The sequence below is a fragment of the Elgaria multicarinata genome, chromosome 7 (genome assembly GCF_023053635.1).
Source record: "Elgaria multicarinata webbii isolate HBS135686 ecotype San Diego chromosome 7, rElgMul1.1.pri, whole genome shotgun sequence".
Lineage (NCBI taxonomy): Eukaryota > Metazoa > Chordata > Lepidosauria > Squamata > Anguidae > Elgaria > Elgaria multicarinata.
In genome coordinates this window covers 37,585,584-37,608,640 of record NC_086177.1, presented here as the reverse complement: position 1 = coordinate 37,608,640, position 23,057 = coordinate 37,585,584, and the positions used below count along the sequence as shown (strand labels likewise).

General features: G+C 42.3%; 1 protein-coding gene across 4 annotated transcripts in view; it reads right to left on the bottom strand.

Annotated features, from left to right (window-relative positions):
* RNF144B (ring finger protein 144B) overlaps nt 1-23,057 on the bottom strand; it is a 96,050-nt gene that overhangs the window by 5,407 nt on the left and 67,586 nt on the right. For all 4 annotated transcript variants that reach the window (XM_063130434.1, XM_063130432.1, XM_063130433.1 and 1 more), the window contains 4 exons: nt 16,118-16,222; nt 4,293-4,353; nt 2,553-2,757; nt 1,524-1,668 (listed from right to left, as the gene is read on the bottom strand). In XM_063130434.1, the coding sequence (XP_062986504.1) occupies nt 1,524-1,668; nt 2,553-2,757; nt 4,293-4,353; nt 16,118-16,222 (516 nt within the window). The remainder of the gene's footprint in view (nt 1-1,523; nt 1,669-2,552; nt 2,758-4,292; nt 4,354-16,117; nt 16,223-23,057) is intronic.

Genomic DNA, 23,057 nt, shown 5'->3' with positions numbered 1-23,057 from the left:
TACACTGGTTTATATTTAGCAGTAACAAAAAGAAGGAAATCAAAAGCTTCCGCTTCCTTTTTAGAATAAGCACAATTTAGCATGTCATCCAAACACTAAATTGTGGTTAATTTTAACTACGGTTAGTGGAAACAAGCCCGCTTCATAAAGCACAGTTTTATGTTGGCTTGTTTCTGCTAAGCAAAGTTAATATTAACCACAATTTTCCAGGTTTGAATGACATAACAAGCTGCAGTTAATCAAAATTGGAAGCCAATGCTTCCACACCCATCCTTGTGGTTGCACAAGAGGAGGAAGGGGGACTGCATGAGCTATAGACACTCCTGGGCTCTTTCTCATACCGCTAAAGTAAGGATAGTCAACCTTGCACACACACCCTGATATCCTGGACTACAACTCCTAAAATCCCAGACCATTGGCCATACTGACTGGGACTGATGTAAGTTGTTGTCTAAAATGTCTGAAGGGCATCAGATTGCATACTCCTGCACTAAACTATGTTTTAGCATTATGCCCAAACCAGCCCATTCTGTTAAAGTCATAGCTGCCTTTGAGAGATGATAGCCTGAAAGAAGAGAATGGTTGGGCAATGAGAGCTAATCGTCTGATCACTTAAATGGTTACAACTGCTGGTGGTAACTGCAGTTGTCACAGTAGCTCAACAAGTGAACCCACACCAAGTTAGAGAGATTGGGCATTTCTCCATTTGGTGTGGGCTGTAAAGCCAAATTCTTGTGCAAGCAACAAGGAAAGAGGGCTGCTGCCTTCAAGAATAGTTTGTGGGTTTCCTAGAGGCATCTGATTTGGGCCACTGGGAGAGACAGAAGGCTGGATTGATTAATCTTTGTTCTGCCCCAACAGGGTTCTTCTTATGTCTTTAGCTAACAACAAAATATTTATTATAGAATTTATAAACCACTCCTCATCAAGAGATATCAGAGCAGTGTATAATAAATTAAAACACAAAATTCAAAAAAGTTACAGTAAAAACAAAATAAATCAATTAAACAGTAGTTGGAATTTACTCATAAGTTAGGAAATGCCGGCTTGAAAAGCAAAGTCCAGCAATGCAGAAACAAAGCCATGTAGCTGCATGCCTGATCCCAATCGGAAGGGCATTCCATAGGGTGGGAGCTGCCATATTAAAGGCCCCATTCCTGGTGGTTTCCAAGCGCGTCTCCGACCCATGTGAGGCCACTAGGAGTGCCTCTTTAGAAGACCTCAGTGATGAGGAAGGATGGTAAAGGAGAAGTATCCTGGTTCCAAGTTGTTCAGGGCTTTATGGACTATTACAAGAACCTTAACCATGGCCCAGTAGCAGATGGGCAGCCAATGCAGAGGTGTTGCATGGTGATCTGGAGTGGCCAGAGCCAGGGAGTCACATTCAGCACTACCTGAAGCTTTCAGACCAACCTCAAGGGTTACAACTCGTGTAATATTCTGGTTTACAACAAGTGTTAAGGAACTATAGGGCAACGCCCTGTAAAATCCCTGTCCCTAACCCTTTGCAATAGGTCACTTACATCCAGGTTTTGTAAACAGTACCAGCAAAACGTGTGCTTGCAATTCTTACACATCATTTGAGCGCAGCCTTCGTTCCGCTCAATATGGATCCGGCAAACTGGGCACTGTTTAATTGGAGCTTCTGTGTCGGTCCTGATAAGTGCTCTAGAAAAGAGGAGGGGAAAAAAACCTGTGAAAGTTGGTAATTCAACATAGGGGCTTAGGAGAAGTGACACCATTATTTCACAGTCATTCAGGCTGACCATGTCTGACCATGCTGTGGACCGAGTTTCTTGGATGATTCTGAGCCAATTTATGTGTCTTGGCCCCCATATAAAGCAGTAGAAAAGCACTTTCCCATAATAGCACTGTATGCAGCAAACATGAAGTTTAAAACATCCTTACTCCATGCATTTACCTCAGCATGTGCATCCACAGGAGATGCCCGAGCCATTCATGCACTGTTTATACATATCCAAGTATTGTGCAAAGATAGAATCAAACATCTGTTCCACTAGAGAAGTGGGTGGTCTCTACGTACATCTTTCCATTCCCCCACCCCACTGCTGCCCCATGCTCCTCACTCCATAGCATTTTAGCTGAAAGTACAAAGAGAGGACGTGCAAGTGAATCACACCTTCTCATAAAATGCAAACCAGCTCTTAGTAAAATGCCTTACTACACTGCATGGGTTATATCCAGACAGCCGCTTCCCACACACTGTCAACTGGTGCTGCAGCGTGCGCGCGCACACACAGTTAGCCATGTGAACTAGCTACAATAATCCCAACAGCACTTTTTGAATAATCCCTGAAGCACCCATGGGACTGGGCATCAGGAATCAGAAGTACTGAAACAGCACATCAAACCCCTGAGTTAAATCCACCTGCATATGTCCCGACGTTCTGTTCAAAAGGCTCTCTCCCCACTCTAACCCCTCCCCCAGATATCAGGCAGCAGATTTATTCTACACTAAAATTGAATTTATGACTAACAGCATGCATTGCAACATGGGAAATGTGCACCATCTAAGCAAAAACTTCTCTTACCCTTGTTCATTTGGTACCACAATAAGGTGGCTTTCCAGGCACGATCTCTCCAGATGCCAAGGTTCTTTGCATGATGAGCAGAATGTCAGGTAGCAAGCCTGGCATTTTACAGGCACTGGTAATCCAGATTCACTTGGTTCAATTTGGCACACGGTCTGGCAGTCAGCAGAGGGACACCAGGTTCTGAGCGGGTCCAAATGCACTTCTGAAAACGTTTATTAAAAATATTTGATTTTTTAAAACATTTAAATACCAGCACAGCTGATGTCTGATGCTAGCACAAGCAGGGGGCAGAGGTTAATCCTTTCTCCCTGTGCCAAAGAAAAAAATACATAAACAAATGTATGTGTTTCAAATAGAGTCAAGTGTGGCCCATAGTATCTGCAAGCATAGCCATGCAGAGCAGACCTAGTCTGTTCATGTTGGGTTAAGTCCATAAGAACATGAGAAGTGCCCTGATGCTGGATCAGACCAAGGGTCCGTCTAGTCCAGCACTCTGTTCACACAGTGGCCAACCAGCCATCAGCCAGGGACCAACAAGCAGGACATGGTGCAACAGCACCCTCCCACCCATGTTCCCCATCTTACTGCCTTGAATACTGGAGATAGCACACAACCATCAGGGCTGCTAGCCATTGCCTCCAGGAATTTATCCAAGGGCTCATCTACACCAAGCAAGATATTCCGCTATGAAAGTGGTATATAAAAGGCAGGACCACATTACTGCTTTATAGCAGTATTGAAGTGCACTGACAACGGCTGGGGCCCATTGAGACATACTATATACCACTTTCATACTGCTATATGCTGCTTGGTGTGGCTCCTGCCTTTTATATACCACTTTCATAGCGGAATATCCTGCTTGGTGTAGATGAGCCCTCACTCCCATAACTGGCACAAAAACTAGAAAAAGGTCAATACAACCACATATGGGCATACCAACCCTGTCCACCCACTATGCCCCAGCACAGCTTCACTGAACATGTTCTATCAAAGAACATAAATGTTTTCAGGACCCTTTGATTTAAAAAGGGAAATGCAAGAATATGAACAATGCCAATGCTTGAACATTCTCAACCAAAGTTTTAAAACACATTTGTATAGGCTGCAATCCCATACCCATTCACTGGGGAATGAGCCCCAGTGGACTTAATGGGACTAACCTCTGTGTAGGCAAGTACAGGATTGCTCTGTCAGTTTAATACAGCCTTCCCCAAACTGGTGGCCTCCAGATGTGTTGGACTGCAACTCCCAGCATCCCTCAGTCCAACACATCTGGAGCAAAAACCAAAGGAGGAAAGCATCCAAGTCAGGTGAAAAGAAGAGAGAAACAGGTTCTCAGGATGCAAAGGATTTACTGATACAAAGCCCAAAGCATTTTGGCCTGTGTCTTTTCAAAAGGCCTTCTTCAGGGGGTTGTAAGAAGTCTGCAGATTTTCTTCTAACCCAGTCGCCAACAAGTATCAGATGATGCAGCCCAGTGTTAGAGGAAAATCTGCAGACTTTTTCTTACAACTCCCTGAAGAAGACCTTTTGAAAAGACACAGGCCAAAATGCGTTTCTCCCTTTCAAATCACAACACATCTGGAGGCCATCAGGTTGGGGAAGGCTGGTCTAGTAAATCCTCCAAGATGGGATGGTTCACCTAGTAAATCTTCCTACACATTCTTTCCTATTTTGTTAGTTTAATTATATGAGTGTATTGGGCATTAACCCCGTAACTTAAACCCCATAACTTACCTCTTTCAAATTTCAACCGCAGATATAACTGAAATTGATCAGCAGGTACCAAGCTGGAGATCTGAAACAAGAACACAAGAACAAGAGGAAATATTTAGGATGGAAAATGGGGAACCACCCAATCCCAAAAGCAGGTCTAATAAAAATGTTTGATGAAGTAAGTCTTCATTATTTCTCCCCTGCTCCATATGCTCACAGAAAGATCACAAGACTTTAAATTTACAATAATGTGGCAATTGAGGAGAAACATAAATGCTGAAAAGTAAACTATCAAAAATAAAGATTGGTTAGTATTTACGAGAACTCAGTTGAAGAACAGAAATAGTTTATTAAAGCTAATATGAGTAAAATCAGAAAATTGGGGTACAATCCACTAAACTGTTCTCCTGCATAAGTCCAGTTGCCCAATTTATTCATTTCAATGAGATCTACAAAACACAAATGCGCACAACTTCCAATTGATTCCATTCTTTGCTATTGAAATTGCTACTGTAACATGACTTAAAGGTAGTACCACTGAAAGCACTTCTCGAGCCTCATCAGATGGGGGTGGGGGGGGAATTGTGTTTCTCTACCGTTGCTTTGCCTCCTGCTCCTGTCCCCCAATAGGGATGAGCAGCTTCCTCTTTCTTCACACAGGGAAGAAAGAGGAAGCAAGCAACGACCATGTGGCCCATTCAGTGGGTGGTTTTTTATTGTGCAGCTTCTCCTACGCACAGCAGGAAATGGCGGCAAGTATTGTTATAGCCCCCCCCCCCAAAAAAATCAGATTTGATGAGGCTCATTTTATGACAGAAAAAAGAACAAAAGGAACAGAAGACATGTTGGAGGAACACTGCGTCGTCATAAGATCCTGTGAAGAGCTGTGAGTGGCCCAGTCACGAACATGCCATAAAATGCTCGTCTGATGATGCTCTTTAACACATTTTGATAAAACGCGCTGGGTAAGCAATTTCAACTCTTTTCAAATATCCACATTCAGCTGGGAGTAAATTAGAACCGAGTATCTCTTGGGAAATGGCACTGTTTTCTAATTTTACTGCAAATTTTATAGGCATTTAACACCGCTGCATTGATTCACACTGCGTAAAACAATTCAATACAGGCAGAACAATCTCAGGTTTGCAATGTATCTAACTTAACTTGCTAATCTTTGAATTCACAAGCAACTTTGATAGAGCTGGATTGATACCAATATAATATCAAATACTACAGAATAGAAAATAAAATTAAATCAAAATGAGTAAGACAATATGAAGAGGGGGGTGAACTACCCACTCAGACTTAAATTATTTGGGATAATAAATAGACATCATCCATGGCAGAAAACATCAATGCCTGTGTCACTTATGTGCTTCTATTAGTATAGCCTATGGTTTAGAAAGTAATTGTACTGTTATTAATGCAATATAGGCCTCATTATGAATGCTGCATGCCACTGCAGAAGACAATACAAGAAAAGTTGTCAACAGGAAACTCAGGAAACATCTACAAGGGTGTTAAGAAGTCTAGGAGGCCATTCATTGTGGAGAAAAGACAGGAATGTGTTTATTTATTCTCAAGAATAAATTAAGTGGCAGGGAAACTCCAGGTTTTCAAATCAAAAAGGAAGAGGACATATATCGATTCTTTAGGAACAGTGTGTTCTCCATCACTGTAGAATGTGGAACTAAATACTCCTTGGAATCCCTCCTGGTTTAAAATTCCAGGTTTATAGATAAATAGCCATGGAAGAACAGTGAGCACAGAAGACCGCATTTTTCACTTCCTGTTCTAGGATGAACTTGACTAGTTCTTTTTAGAAGTCTGGTACTCTTGGCACATCATAAATCACTACAGCAATCTGTAACCTTCTGCTGCAAGATAATAGCAGAATAAACAGCTCTTGTCAGTTTGGTGCTCATGTCCCCCATGAGCCAGAAATGACCACACTGTTACGTATGCCAATAATGCCTCCTCCAGCTTCTCATAGTAGGAAAACGCTGAGACCAGCCAGCAAGGACTACTGGATCTTCTGATCCACCGTAGCTCCCCTCAATGTAACCAGCCACCAGTGTGTTTAGTGTGGTGGATAGTGGCCTTGGACTCCTTCTTCTATCTCAGTATGACCCATCTTCACCAGTTTTGCTAGGATAAAATAAGTTAACTCCCATGTATGTAAGGGAGAGGAGGGAAGTACTGAAAGAGGGGCCAACTACTTGCTACATTAAAGTTCAGTTGCTAGGAGGCTGGTGCATTTTAAAGGCCATAATATTTGAAGAAATGTAATGCCTCAAAGTTCATAAGGGGCATTTTGCTAACCATCCTGGGGATAGTTAGCAATAATACTGACACTGTGCATAAATTTCAGCTACTTCGGGGTGGCCATGCAGAACAGCTGATGGGGGCTTTTAAAGGTGGCTTCAGACAATCCATTGACCCATTTTCATAGCAGCTTAACATGAAGGTGTGGGGGGAGAGGGGGTGTCCCTGTTGACAGTGACTGCTCTAAGGTAAAGACTGACATTGAGTCAGTACATGATGCAAGGTTCACATGACCAGGCTACCCTGCAATCATTGTCATAAATACATAAATATCACCTCCTGGGTGCACTCAGATTAATATCTGGTGCAAGATACTAATAATTCCAGAGCAAACACATCCCTAGACGTAAATGAGTCACTTTCAGATAGAATGTGCCTTTAGCATCACCAAAGATATTAATTTGGACTCCGATCCTGCTCTCATGGAAACAGGCACATTAAGGCATGTGGTGTATCCCAGGTTGCAATAAATAGAAGAAATACTATTCCAAAACACCCTCCTTGAGTATAGATGTTGCCACCTGAGGCGGGGAGTGGTGGCACACGAAGGATCATTCTTTAAAAACAATCTGCACTTTAATTAAAAAAGAAGTGACTGAGTCTGTTCACAGATATATTTATTTATTTTCCAAAAAGCAGATGTCTGGATTTCTTATTGATCTAAATAATAATTTGACATTGCAACAACAATAACAACAATGTAGTTGTCATCAAGGTTTGAGTGTTCTATGGATGCTTAAGTGATTTAGAATGGAGGAAGGAAAAGGATTTGATGGCATACTTCCAAACATGAGGAGGTATTTAGAAGACAATGCTTCCCTTTGTTAGTTAAAGTCTTAGGAGCTTAAAAGCAATTTTACATTTATATCCAAAGGCTGATTAAATGCAAAAATTACAACACAGTAGTTGTTAAAAGACATAGACATGTTTCTCCAAACATCTTCCAGATAAGGAATCTCAGGAGGAATATTCTCATCAATACTTCCTTCCTCTGAAATAAACAATTAGCGCCAGTCTGTATTTAAAGAGCTGATGAGCCAGCTGCAGCCTCTTCTGGACAGAAATAGCCCAGCCACAGCAATCCATGCTCTGGTAACAGACCTGCAATGACATTGTACATGGGGCTGCCTTTGAAGACTTCTAGTTTGCAATACAGCGGCCAGAATACAGCTGGGACTGGTCATCGGAATCATATTACACCAACATTTGGGGCTCTCTCCATGGGTATTTTTCCTGTGGCATGGCTGCACGGTGGGGTCCTTTCCAGTACATGACGTCATGGCCAGCACACTCTCAACCAGCCAATTCCGCCTGGAAAAGCCGTAGTATCAAAGAGTTCTTTTTCTCCATTCTTTTTAGTTAAAGTGGCTCCCAAGCACTTGATCTGCAATGTGCCCCTAAGCCTCCACATTAAATCCTGGGTGTGCCTGTGACTTGGCTGTGACGTGGGCTGGCGCTTCCTCCATTCACTCCTTTATAGTTCCCATCAAGAGACATCTGTGCGCTTCATGCATGAATTAATTCTGGAACTTTGTTAGTTCGCTGCACAGCTCCAGAGTTGAAAAGGGACTTTGTTAATTCACTTCTGTGATGTGGTGTTAGCTCCGGAGTTGGAAGCTGCACTAATTGGATTCTCTAATGTAGAGTTAGGGCTGGTGCGATAATTTTTGGAGTGGGGATTATTTGTGCCATTGGGATGCTCTCATGGGGAGCCAGAATTGAGGGTTAGTTACTCCCCATTCCTCATTCCTATTCATTAAATTGTAGTGGCTGAGGGAATCTGGAGAGGGGCAGCAGTAACAAACCTCTCTCTCGATGACGTTGGTTCTACTCTGCCCCTCTCCCACCCAGAAGTATGTCTTCTTTGGCACTGAAAATACAGGTATTTATTATTATTATTATTATTATTATTATTATTATTATTTACATTTTTATACCGCACCATAGCCGAAGTTGTCTGGGCCGTCTCTCAGTGATGAACTGGAGCCAATTTCAGCATACTGCAGAGAATAAGAACAATGCACACTCCTCCCGTGCCCATGAAGATGAGGCCTTAAAAGAGCTTAACTGGTAGGCAGACTATGCTTAAACACAATTCAAGGTTGTGGGGTGGGGTGATCTTTAAAGCACTGCACGGCCTGGGAACACAAATGCCTGTCTCCCCTACAGCCTGGCCATGTGTTGAAGTCATCAAGCAAAGCTCTCCTCTGGGTAGCTCTGCCATCTGAAGTAAGGCATGTGGTAGCCAGGGAGAGGCCCTTTTTAGCATGTCACTCTGTTTGCGGAACTCCCTTCCCAGGGCCTGTCTTCATAGCATTGCTTCGCCACTCTTTTTCCTGAAACCCCGCAGTACCGCTGCTGTGGGGTGGGGGTGGGAAATCTCCATGCCAGGAGGGGGCGCAGGGGTTTCCGGTGGAAGGGCCATGGTAACCTCACTTCCAAGAAAAAAATCAGGGTAAGTCCCCGGCTTTTTTACGGCACAGTGTGTTAAATATCCTGTGTGGAACTGGATAACTGAGTTTCAGAACTGTTTTAAAATGCATGGGTAAGACTGTAAATTTTTTTTTTTGCTGCGTTGAAATGGATGGCAAAGTATGTTAAACAACTGAGGAGGACCTGAGACATACTTCTTTATTAAAGGTCTTTAGGGTGCAATCCTATGTATGTTTATGCATGTTCTACAACTCCTAGCTTTTCCCATCCAGCATGGCTGGCTGGGGAATTCTGGGAGTTGTAGGACTTTTTTCTGTCTAAACATGCATAGGATTGTCTTTTCAGACAAACTCAAATAGTGTACCTTCTGTGATAAATAAAACCAGCTTACAAAAGTGCCTTAGCTATTTAGCCCCCTGGGACAAAAATCATTATCAGTACCATACACGATGGTTTGATGGTTGCAACTTCCAAATAATTTCTCAGGGCTACTCTGCTTGCTATGTATAAATTAGGTCTACAAATAATTCACCTAGTCCACATTGTAAATATTTATGTGCCAGTAATACTGCATGCCAAGTAATGGGAGATTACTATTGACGCTGTCGTTTCAGAGAGCACATTTCTATAAATCAAGAGCAAAGATTTAATTTCCTTTCTCTCTTATATCACCACCACTACTTTTGCTTTCCACTGGATGTCAGATTATTACTATCCTTACTGTAACAAGAGACTGTGCATTACTTCCATCATAAAATATTCATTTGTTCCATTAAAGAGCTCCCTCGCCATTTCGAACAAGTCTTTATGGGTTTATTAGAAACAGCAACGCATGTGGGGAGAAATGAAATAATTGGATAGCTAAAAGCAAACATCTTGGGGCAATGCTTCTCCTTGCTGCAGTTTACAAAAACAAAACAAAATAAAACCAGAATTTAGTAGAAGGAACACCCTGCAAGGGACTATTGTGTCGTCAAAAGTATGTACCAAAGATGGAGATCTGTCTTTCCCTGACAAGGACGCTGCTCTCTGCAAAACTTCATAGCACTTAAAGCAAAAAGCAAATGTTTGTATTATTGGATCTTATTTACTTGTCGTGACTTGCAATAACTCCAATACAAACCAATTTACCTTTAGAGACCCTGGGCATCATCAGATGACCGTTTTATTGCATGCTCATTACTGGGCACTCACGGATTTTCGCGGGTCCCTCTCATGACATCATCTGCCTCTCACCCCTTCTAGCCTTCTTCGCGTGACAAAAAAAGCCCCCAGTAAGTCCGTATTATTTTTAAAGGCGGAAGTTGCCGCTATCTCTTGCTGTGTGCAGGAGAAGCAGTGCGATATAGACGCCCCCTGAATGGGTCATGTACACATTTTTACTTCCTCTTTCCACTCCCTGAGAGAAAGAGGAAGTATCAAGCAACAAAAGTGGGAGCGGAGAAGCAACGGTAGGTAAGCATGATTTCCCCCTATCTGATGGAGCTCTCTCTCCTCCCATATGTCCCATTACAAATTTTTTTAATGTGCCCTCAGTTTCTCTCTATGCATCATCATGGATAACAAGAGTACAAGTAGTATATCATGCAACTACTGCAGAACCGGGGGCCAAGCCTGAGCACCTTTTTGTAACACTGTGAAGCCGTCTTCTTGGGCTGGCATTTAGGGCTCAGAGGGTAAGATGATGGGGGTAGATCAACAGAACTAGTTAATTTTTTATTCTGTTAAGAGGTGGTTGTTTTTGTTATCTGCCCAAACTTTTTGATCGGACGGACTATAAATCTAAATAAACTGTTGCCTCCGTTGCGAACATACCAGGACTATGCTTATGGTCTACAAAGGCCAGAACTCAACAAAGCCCCAATACACAGGAGGGCTACTGTATAGAAAGGCAGAGTTCTTTTAAACAGGCGATAAATTAATTTGGTGATTTAAGAATTTTCTCAATCTCTCTAATTAAAAGACCAACTATCAGGGTCATAAAATGGGAGTTCACCATGAAGGTTATAATAATGGTGTGCAGAGTTTTGACACATTCATCTGCCCAGTACAACACTGCTCTCGTCAAAACTGTGCCTTTTCAGAAAGATGGAAGAATGGTGCTAAAGACATCTATACTTGTGGTGATTATGCTGATCTTCCATCCTTCTGGGAAAAAGTCAAACTTTCTGCAGCCTGAAAAAGGAGAGATGAGAGAAGAACCACAAAGGGGAAAAAGAGGAAGTCAATGACTGGGTGATGACATTGCATGGATGCCCCATAACAGCCAGTGAGCGAAGATGGGAATTCCACACTAAACACAGGGTGGGGGGAATCACTTTGCTTCCTGCTTCTGTCCCACAATAGGAGCGAACAGCTTCTCCTTTCTTCACACAGGGAAAAAAGAGAGAGCAAGCAACAACCACGTGGCCCATTCAGTGGGCATTTTTATCGCACCGCTTCTCTTGCACAAAGCAGGGAATGGCAGCAAGTTTCGTTACAGCCCCTCCAAAATCAAATTTTCAGGGGGGGGGGGAGGGTTGTGATGGAAAAACGAGCAGAAGGAGCAGGAGACACACAGCATCGTGAAACTGTGTAGTGATTTATATCATGTGCATCATTTAGTGATTGAGCAGGCACTGTGGTTTAGGGGGAAATGCAGGGGCAAAACTTACCATTAAGGGGCCTCAGGAATTTGCACACAATGACAAGTCCACAATGAGAAATGACCAGTAGCTGCACACTCACGCTAGTACCATAAGCAGCTTTATCTTCCCTTCCCAAGTCTTTATTTATTTATTTATTTATTTATTACATTTTTATACCGCCCAATAGCCGAAGCTCTCTGGGCGGTTCACAAAAATTAAAACCACAGTAAAACACCCAACAGTTTAAAACACAATTACGAAATACAGTATAAAAAGCGCAACCAGGATAAAACCACACCAGTCTTCTCCTGCCTTGGGCTATAGTTCCTCTCTGAGTTACACAGAGGGTATGCTGGCCTGGTTTAACTTCTGTTAGTACTTGGACTGTCAGTCACATCACTATAAGTTGTACCCAATGTTAGTTTAACTTGTGCCCCGTTCATTTCAACGGATCATGTAACAACAGTCCATGGGTTAAACAAACTATGGACTGCCAGGGCCAAGTGGGTACAGTGCTTGCAGTTTGCCAGCCACTTCTTCTTTTAATTGGCTCCTTTGTAGGTTGTTGAGCATGACATCCTAACCTGGACTGCTGAGTTTTTTAGGGGCTAAACAACTCAACAGTCAACCAAATGACAAACACATGTCACATGTCATTACATGTGAACCAGGTTAATGTCTCTGCATGCAATAAAGGCTGTGGCCCATTTAAACTGAGCCCTGTGTGAGGCTCTCATTATTTCTTCCCCTCTACTCTGGCACAGGTTAGCACACGACAACAACCCAGAGTATGGGTTGAGTATGGATTCTTACCATTGGTTAAAAAAAAAAATTACGCTGAGCCTAGAAATCCCACTGATTCTCAGTGCACTTATAAGCGTGTACATAATTTCAGTAATTACATGATGGTAGTATATGAGGATGTCCATGTCACACTTCTTTATTTGGGTCATTTGTATACTGCTGAATACAATAAAACTGCTCAGCAGTTCACAATAAATATTAAAATACATTCAAATATAGTATTAAAAAACAATATTAAAAACACAGCATTAAAAGCACATTTTAACCCAGGGAAAACCTGGGTTAATGTGTGTTTTCAAGAAACATTTCAAAGAAGCCACATTTTCTGCCTCCTGAACTGCACAAGGGAGAGTTGGGATTAGGATTAGAACCCAGATCTCCCAATTCCCAGTCTGACACTTTAGCCACTACACCACACTGGGTCTATCAGCCTATGACTGATATCCCTCATTGTTCCAGGCCTCAGCTTGGAACAATACATGACAAAAACAACTGGGCAGTTTTTTACAGGAGGTAACAGGCTGACCAGAATATTAAGGGCAAGGAATGCTTGGTGAGGTCAGTTTTCCCCAACTCCCATCAGCCGTAGCCAGCATGGCCAGTTGCAAGGGATAAAGGGGGTTACGTTCCAAAACATCTAGATGGCACCAGGTTGGGGAGGATAGATTATTGTGGAGATCTATTCAGAACCTGATAGGCAGTGTTACAGGTGGCAGCGGGGTGGGGGATGTAAGGGCCGTCACCTTGTTAAACATTAATGCTATAAAGTTCACTTCTTTCTCTTGCTTCTATTCTGCTTAGAAGTTACTATTCCTCACTGTAACACAGACTCGGTGTAGATCATAAATACATGAGGAATAATAACTCTGAATAGAATTCAATGCATTCCATCATTCATGGACCATTAAATACATTCATCGTTGTTTATTCATTCAATCGGTAGCCCCACAGAGTACTGAGGAAAACATTAATGGCCCATTAAGGCATTCCCTCAAGTGCCCCCTTGCCTGACTAATTGAAACAGATCTTAGATTTCAGGAGCTTTACAAACACAGCAATTTTGCCACATCATTTTGTACTTTTCATGCAAATTTTGAAGTCACACTCTCCACTGTCAAGGATGGTGAATGTTTATTATTACATTAGTAGAGCAATAATACGGAGGTCGTAAGACAAAGCTACTTTGTCCCTCCCCAGTTTTGGAATGGATGCGATCCATCACGAATTTGTGACCCGCCCATTTGCATGCATCACTTGCAAATTCTGTCTTAAATACCGTGTAAATCCAGAAGGAATTTGCAGTCCTCCACCCCACATGCTTTTTTGAATGAACTAAGTGCCTTTATATCTTGCTTATACACCTTTCACTCTATTGCTTGTAGTGAACAAGAAGGCAAGGCAATTGCAGAAAACTTTGAGTGGGCACCTTTATCTACCCTTTCCCTCCATATCTTTCAGACGACAAAGTCTGACCAGATGGGTTCCCCCTCATCCATTTTAACTGCAACTACTACTCCCTTATTCCATACAAATAAATTTTACTTTAAAACTAGTTCATTTGCTTTTATGGAACAGGAGAAGCAGGAAAGATGGGGCTGATTAGATCATCAGTGTTTGTGTGTATGGCAGGGAGGGAAATGCTGCCTCCTTTGACCTGTAGCTTTTGCTGACATTGCCTGAACCAGTTCCAAAGTAAAATTCAGCATCAGTTCTGAATTGTTCCTAAGGTCATCCTGCTTTTACTTCCAAGGACAGAACCAGGAGTGGATTTCTCCAGAAGATGTGGGGGCTACCTTGACAGCGCTGTGTCACCCCCATTTTTATATTAAAAAAATCTGCACTTTTGCTGCTGTGGGGTAGTGTCAGGTAATCTGGACAAAGGAAGCAGTGCCAGCTTTCTGGCGACCATTCAGCCCTCTTGGACCGCCCCCTCACCCAGCTTCTGATGACTGATGGGAGGTGGCATTCTGCCCAGAAACGCCCACAGCCTAGCGCCAGAGCAAAGACACTTGGCAGAAAAGCGGTGATGACCTCACCCCGGCAGGAAAAGTCAGGATAAGTCCCCAACTTTTCTGGCGCGCATCTTCATCTCTTTGCCCTGTGGTGACAACGAATCGGTGGCTGCTTCATATAACCAGCACTGCGCCGGTTCGCAGCCGCTGCTGGGCAAAGAAGACAGCCCCTTTGAGGCATCATTACTCCAAACCCTTATGCATTTCTCACTTCTGGTGTCTTCCTAATGGAGGTATCTTTTGCCACCCCTACCTACCTGTTAACAGTTTATTGGGAATATGAATTATCTTTAGAAATATTGATGTACCATGTTTTAGATCTCAAAAGGGTGCCCAAGATGGTTTACAACCAAAAACATGCCTTTTCAAATATAGCACTGTTGCACCCAGGTCTGGGTTTATACAATCTTGTATTCAACAAGATCTACACTTTTCATTAACTCAGGGTTAATGGCACCAGACTTTCAAGTCTTTCTTTTAATTCTGTCATTGATAAAGACAGGAATAGACTGATAGGAGCACTACTGTTGACTCCAGTCACACCTGGCCTGCTATCCCACACAAATGGTGGATTGTCTCTTGTCCTTCCCCACTTCCTAGTTCTAATGAAAGGTGAAATCAGAAATGCCATTTTCACCTTTATCTCATCCACATACAATGAGCTCTGAGACACCTGAGAAGGGTATCATCCATGCCACTTTGTTCATCCATGTCAAGCACTTTGCTGGCACTAAATTGGATTGGCACCATTGGCTAGCCAAGTCCAAGAGTTGATTCACACAACCAAGACAGTTGTAGTAAGAAATGTGGGTTGAGCCTAGATGGGGAAGAGCCATGCTTGTGAGAACGGGGTTACCGGACTGTTTCTCCATGAGCACTTGCAGCCTGCCACTGTTCAGTCCACTTCGTTGGCTTGCAGTTGTGCATAGCAGTTGCAGGTTGAGCTTCAAGCTGTTAATGTATCATAAGAAGAAAGTGGTGGGATACCAAGGGGAACACGGGGAACAATGGGGGGAACAGAGAAGAATGGTTGGCCCTTTAGGAACTATATGTAAATAACTTTGACATGTCATGTGCACGGTGAGGCAGAGTGTAGTCCTCAAATACTTATACCACAATATCCATTGTTGTTTTCACCTCCAATTTCATATATCCAGATTTTCTTCAGAATCTTCCTGGTTGCAAGGTAAGCAGTTTGTATCCACTCCACACACAACCTTTTCGTGAACCCATAAACACCAACACCTCCCTCCACAAGGCCATTACCTCTGGAATTCTACTCACACTTGGCTTACAATTTAAAAAGCAAGTAACATGTAAAACTTTCTGCAATGTGTGTTTTACAATCCAGAACGCCATGCATATTCCAGCATTTATTGCTACAGGAGGCCTGGTGACGTTCAGATGGGGGATGTTCTGGCTCTTAAGCAGGCAATTCTGAGGCCGCCTGGATGCCAAGTAAACATTTCCCTAGGAAAGGAAAAACAAGAGGAAAACCATCTGCTTGTTTCTAGTTTCTCCTGTCAAGTGGGCCTGCTGCCAAGTAGTCATTAGAGTAATTAAGGGGAGGGAGGAAACAGTCTAATATATTCATTATGTAAATGAAGATGAAAAAAAGAAGAAGAGAGATGACAAGAGTAGATACCTCCGTTTCTTGCAGGGTCCCACGACTTAAGCACACCATGTCTGGACAAGTGATGGGAGAACCACAACCCTCACGGATGGCCAATTGCATATATTGTTTTAGGCACTACAGAGGAAGGAAGAGAAGGTACAGATTAGATACAAACCACAATTAACTAAACAGAAGCCGTCACAGCACCTACATTGCACAATGTACCTTCACTTCTTTAATTGGCTATCCTGGAGCTTCCAAGGACATTAATTGTGATGGCAAAGATAAAATAACTTTAAGAACTGAATACAGAAATATTCGTTATGTATGAAAATCTTCTCCATGTGTTCAGTTTGTTCAAGTTAGAAAGTCAAATCATTCTGTGCTAAAAAAAAATAATAATCTGTACACAGCCTTGAAAGATGACAGGCTACATTTTCATCTAATTAAAATTGCGGCTGCCTTTCTTGTCTTCCTTTATGTATTCTTAATTCAATGCCTCTTACCCATTGACTAAAACATATTACCTTTGTTTGCTGCAAGAACACTCTTTGCACAGCAAGCTGCCCTGTAAGCATTTGTGCAATTTACCAGAAAAGTTTGCGTTGAGGTTATAAACTTCCCACTCACAAAAATGGGAACATCCAAGTTTCATGAATCAGCACCAAGGGCTATAGTGCAAATGGTCACAATTTTATGGGAACTTGCCCATTTCTACATCATGTAATTGCTCTTATCGATAATAGTATTTTTGAAACAACACAAAACCTGGAACATTCAATCAGGCAAAGTCAACTGTGAAAGCTGATTGTCACTATTGATTCAAGGAGCATAATGACTACTTGGTCTTTGCAGCATGACAAAGTCATGAAACTGAAAACATCAAAGTGTCCCAAATATAAACTCAGTCCAAAGTCTCAGACAAAAGTGCTGTTTTCCAAAATGGTGCAATATTTCCTCTCCCTTCATGACATATATATACACACACACACACTTCTGCAAAACCCTTGCATCAGCACAGTGCATCTTAAATGAAGATTCAGAAAGGTATTTCAACAAACAGCCGAGCCTTTAAAGTTGATATTAGTGGCTAATCTGCCCCGAAGCACAGCTCCAAACGCAAGGATCATTTTTGCTACACGCGCGTGCACACAACCAGAGACTCTGATACTATTCACCCACTCCCCACATATCAATCTGTGCGATTTATAGCCAGAAGGCCTCGGATGGGAGAAAGAACCAAGTTTGTGCCTAATGAGATCTTATGGAACTCACAAGACTACAAATCTCAGCTCATATCTTTGAAATGCTTTTAGATCTGCCAGAGGTCCATATCCGAGTTCCCCTCTATTCATAATGCTAGATCAGCATCTACTAGGAACAGGTCCTCCTCAATCGATCCCCCAATGACGTGGAATGCTCTTCTGTGAGAGCTGAGCTCAGCCCCATCCACTGGGTACTTTTTTGGGGGGGAACCCTAATGTCTTTGATCAAGCAATTGGGGTTGCTGCTGGGAGACATGATAGAGGTGTAAAAAATTATGCATGGTGTGGAGAATGAGGATAGGGAAACACATTTCTATCTCTCTCTGTGTGTCTCTCTCTCAAAATACTAGAACCTAGGGTCAACCTATGAAGCTGATTGGTGGGAGATTCAGGGCAGATAAAAGGAAGTGCTTCTTCACACACATAGTTCAACTATGGAATTAGCTACTGTAAAATGTAGTGATAGCCACCTATTTGGATGGCTTTAGAAGGAGAAGCTAGAATGCTGTCAGTGGTCCAGTGTTTTGATAGGAAAGTCCCCTGCTCCTGTCACAATGCTGCTCCTGTCAGCATTGTGACAGCAGGGGAATAGTAGTAGTAAACTGACAACTGAGATAAGAGTGAGGTAATTTTGAAGGCTGAGGTATTCACTTTCTCTGATTAACAGAGCACTGATGAAGAGGGGGAGGAAAAGGAAAAAGCAATGCTGGAATCCTGTGCAAGCTTACTCAGAAGTAAGGTATTCTGAACATAAAGGGACATAACTATTCATTTGTACACATCTACTCAGTTAATTACCTGTTTGTGGTTTGTTTTTTGTTTGTGTTTTTGTTTTTCAGAACACTGTAATAATACATTTCTCTTTTAAAAACCAGGGAAATTCAATGGTAAAAAAAAAAATGCTGCTGGTTTAAGACCAGAGATAAGACTATCTCATGCGGCTCAAGCCAGGAAACTGGAAGGTAAGGCTGGTGCCTTAACACATATGTCGTGTGATCAATTGTTATTATGCAATGTCACAAACTGTGCTTGTTTACAAGCAGTAAACACCCATGGGTCAGTTCACAAGAGGATTCCTCTAGCAATGCAATAAAGTTCAGTTGCTTCATAAAGCAATGCAAAACCAGGATAACATCGAATCCTTCCTGGTCCCAGGCACTCTATCCTTCCCATCTGAATTTGTGCCTACAAGACCAAGGAAAATGGAAAGTGGGTACATGTAGGGTAAGTTGCAAACCTGAAGTGTTTACCTACTATGCAATGCCAAGTGTAACACTTAGTGGTGACAACACTCATGTTCTAAAAGTCACATTGGTGCCTCTTATTTTCTAAAGCAACTTAAGCCTCCAATATATTGTGAGAAAATGTGTTTGCCCCTCTTCCTTATTTCAGTTTCACACAGGACTTACGGCTTTTAAAAATTACCTTGGGGCAAACACTACCACAGACATGTATAACAATGCCCTGACAGTTGGCTTATTAAAGTGAAAAACAGCTTGAAAGAGGCTGGGTGTTTGAGTGAAGAAATTGTAGGGAAGGAAGGAGGAATTCTTAACTCAGCCTTGGATTTAAATAGTAGCCTGGTAGCCCCACAGGGGGGAAAGTATTGCAAAGGTAACCAGGAATTGCATAGGTGACCAGGAATCACACGCAGGTAAGTGCATGGTAGAGGAGAGAAGACCCCCTCCTCTGTGCCCAAGATAGAAATGCAATTATCCCTCCTCGGCTAATCTTCAGTGGACTAGTAAATATTTTTTTGCAGACTAATAAATTTTGGGTCTTTTTTGCAAGACTAGCATAATACATTCCTCACCAGCTGTTTTTCTGTTCAGAATTCCTCCCAAGTTTGGTTTTTTTTCTTTGGGGCACAGGTGCATGTTTACAAGGATAAATGAGTATCTGGAACACTACAAGAAAGAGGGAAAAGCAACATGGCAGCCATTTTGAGCACAAAAAAATGGCTGATGAGGAAAGAGTTAAAGCACCCACGTTGCTGGCACTCCTCTGCTCAAAATTTCCATTTAAAAAAACTATGAGGGATTGATTTGCGTATAACATAGAGCTTGCCAGTCAGGCAGTGTGTTCTGATCTCACGTTGCTAGGTAATGGCTCAACAAGGCACTTGTACTCCTCTCACTACAAGTCCGTGTTATTATTCAAGACCACTTATAGATAATCTTCCTCCACATCCACAAACGAAAAGCACTGGTATCAGAACACCACATGGCTTTTTCAAGCACATCCAGTCCTTCATTCAACATGTTCCATTAACTTTCCCTACTCCGACACTTTAAAAGGTTTCCAGCTGACTAATTGCAACTCTAGGACTTTGGGAAGACAAATGACAAAAGGAAGAAAACAAATGCAATGTGACAAATTTTAACGTCTAGTTTTTAAGCAGGAAATATAAGGAGTTTAGGGGTGCTTCCAGATGTGGCTTTTATTGAAAGAATTTTACAGGGGGTCCGTATGACAACTTTGATTTGGCCCTCTCCTATGTTTTCCTATCATTTCTTCAGTCTTGTTAGGGGTGGTGTTTGTAGGAGGCTTAATCTCAGGAAATCCATTGAACAGCTGCACAAGGTCTTTTGATTGGTAGTGCTAGGAGCTGTCCATTTAAAAGCACCCCCAGTTGAAACACGGGACAAGAATAGAATGTCAATATGTGCTATAAACATAACTGCTAGATACCTAGCATTGTGTACATTTTTAAGAAACATTGCCAGAAGTTACTGGTTAATCAGAAAAAAAGAGATATCTTTATGCTTTGTGTGAGCAGCACTGATTGGGTCCAGTTGGCAAAGGGACGAGAACAAATTAGACATACAGGCATAGCTGGATAATAAATTGGACACGACTTTATTAACTCACTTGAACAGGCTTGACGGTGGCATAGGGCGTGGATACTGTAAACAGCCAGCCTGCCTGCTGACCAATTCCTCTTCCTGGCCAGCATGCCAGGGGCATTGGTAGTAGATGGTAGAGCCAGGGACACACCATGGCAAGGATTGCTAATGTGAGCCCCTTTCCACCTACCTGGACGTGGCCAGCTCACAGGCACCATGCTGGTCTGGTCTTGGTGCCACATCCCCGAGATCCCTTACAGGAATCCTCACCATGGGGGAAAGGGAGGCCAATCCCGCTCCCGCTCACCAATGGATCCAGCCCAATGCCTATCTCGCCTACGTAAGTTGTGACAAATGTTATAAAATGAAGCATCCACAGAGAATATACTGATTGTCCAGATCAACTTATTTACAATAGAGTTCGAATAAATACTAAAGCAACAAAGGTCACTTCTGCTAAACATGCATTGAGAATTTTGATTCATATACGCGCCAATCTGTATGTATTTAGCAAACGTTTTGTCATATATAGGTAACTCATGCACTTCTTTCAACACCCTGGCTTTCATTTCATCCCAAAGCTGAGTTCCCCGCTTAACAGGGAGCAGTGAATTGTTATGTGAGGCGCGCTGGCCGGCAGCGAAGGGAGAAAGGCTGATGGAGAGCGGTGCGGTGGTACAGCCAGCAGCAACATCTCCTTCCCAGGAGGGGACTGCCGAGCCAATCAGCACAATGATGGGGTGGGGCCCAAGAAGCCGACCCGGCAGAGTGAGCTCTCTCCTCTGTTCTGCCTCCAGTTCAACCAGAGGCTCTCAAAGGCAGACCCTCCCATGCGACACAAAATCTGTTCCTTCCTGCTTCCCCCCTACTACTGGAGTAATGACATAAAATATTCAGCAGTATTTCCTTTTTTTAAAATTCACTTATGTATGTTAATTGTCAAAGTAAATCAATGGGTGTTTATTGTCAAAGGAAGTTAACATTAAATTAACTTAGAGAAGCTTACAAGAGCAAAATATAGCCAACACCAAACTAATCTTGAAAAAGACATTCTGCTATAAGACCACCATAATCTTACTACATGGACCCACATATCAGTATATCCTTACAAGAAGCATGTTCCTTTTTGTTGTGAAATAAGTGTACAGTGATATTACAAGTTAAGTTTATATGATGGGTCAGAAGTTCTATTTTCTTAGAAAATCTAAGCACATCAAATGTGGAAGCAGGTGCCAGAAAGTAGCAGTTGAGTACCTGCAGAAAAGAGGAAGGGGGTGGAGAATAGGAACAAACTTTAATTTAAAATCACTGGAGCACTGCGACAACGAGTTTGTGCTATTATGCTTGCTTAGAGGAGCTTAACAAGACATTTTTTCCTACATGGAAATGTTACGCATGCACCCATATACATTTGCTGTGCGTTTATAAAATGCAAGTATATATTGTGTCATGATTATACACGACAGTGTACACTTTCGTACAGTGTATGTATGGTACAATTGCACTATGTGACGCAGCCCTTTTTAGAATCAGCAAAATATAAGCATGGGTGGAAACAGAAAAAACAAAAACAATCCAGACTTCCACACTAACCCCCAAGCTCTTTGAACACAGTCACTGGAACAGCCACTTTTGCTTGTTTTTACGCTTCTCCCATAGGCTCGTGCCATACAACAGTGCCATTCTTCGTCAATGCAAATTTCCCCCTCGAATCAGGTTGTTAACAGGGTATACAAAAGGGCACAGATCACAATCCACTGGTAGATCTCTGAGTTTTTCTAACAACTACAATGAAAATGTCTCCTTCACCCCAAATTGGGCTGCTGAAATTAAGAATGTCTTGGTGGCTGGCAGGGGGGAGAGAACAAGAGTGGATTTATGGGTGGAAGAACTGTGAGCTCAGTTCTGGCACTGAAAACAAATTCCTAGGCTAAACATGTGATCAGAGGTACCCTGTTTCTTAATTCTCAGTGCATTTCTGGCCCCAAAACCAATTATTTTTCATTTAGGTCCAGTTGGTAAATCCTGGGGTTCTAGCAAAACAAAGTAGATCCTGTAAGCCCCAACTCTGCTCATCCCTGCATTTGACCTCACACTTATTCCAGAATCCAGATGGCACTGTTCCAAAAGTGAGTACTACATAGCACCTCTTCGTTATATCTTCCCTTATAAGGAAGAGAGTGACCCTTTCCCCCTTCAAATCAAGTTGGGTAAATATATGGCGCATAGGAGCATTCAGCAACCAGGACCCTCACCCCCCATAAGCTGCCTGTAGCACTCAAGGCACTTTTGAGGTGTCTGAAAAATCACAACTTCAGAATCTATTTAAAAAGCTAGTACTTCATTCTCTGAGGGTACATCCATTTTGGCTTCTATTTTCATTTTTAACCATCCAAAATCATCTTCTGCTTGGTTACTATAAAAATTGTCTAGTTTCTCTCTAGTAAGAAACTTGTGTGTTTTGCCTACGGATATAAATGGTTCTGGAGAACTGCTGGATTTTATATTTTCAATATTGGGGAATTAGCCATTATTTATTTGTTTTGCCATCCCAACAGCCCTTGGGAGAATTCTAGGTGCAACTTGAAACCATCTGTGCACCTGACAGAGCGTAACATGAATGTCTGCAGTTTCCTTTCATGTTCTATCTTAAAACCGTAACCAAATGCAGACTCTACAGCTTGAACATCAACCACTTATCTCCCCCACCAGCTTTTTGCTTTGTTAGCCATCTTCCCTGCTGAAGAGCTCTGGACAACTCAAAAGCTTACACACTATTTTCTGTTCTTTAGTTGGCCTAATAAAGGTACTGTCAAATATGCAATTGTGATATTTTCTTATGGCCAACATAGGTTTTCA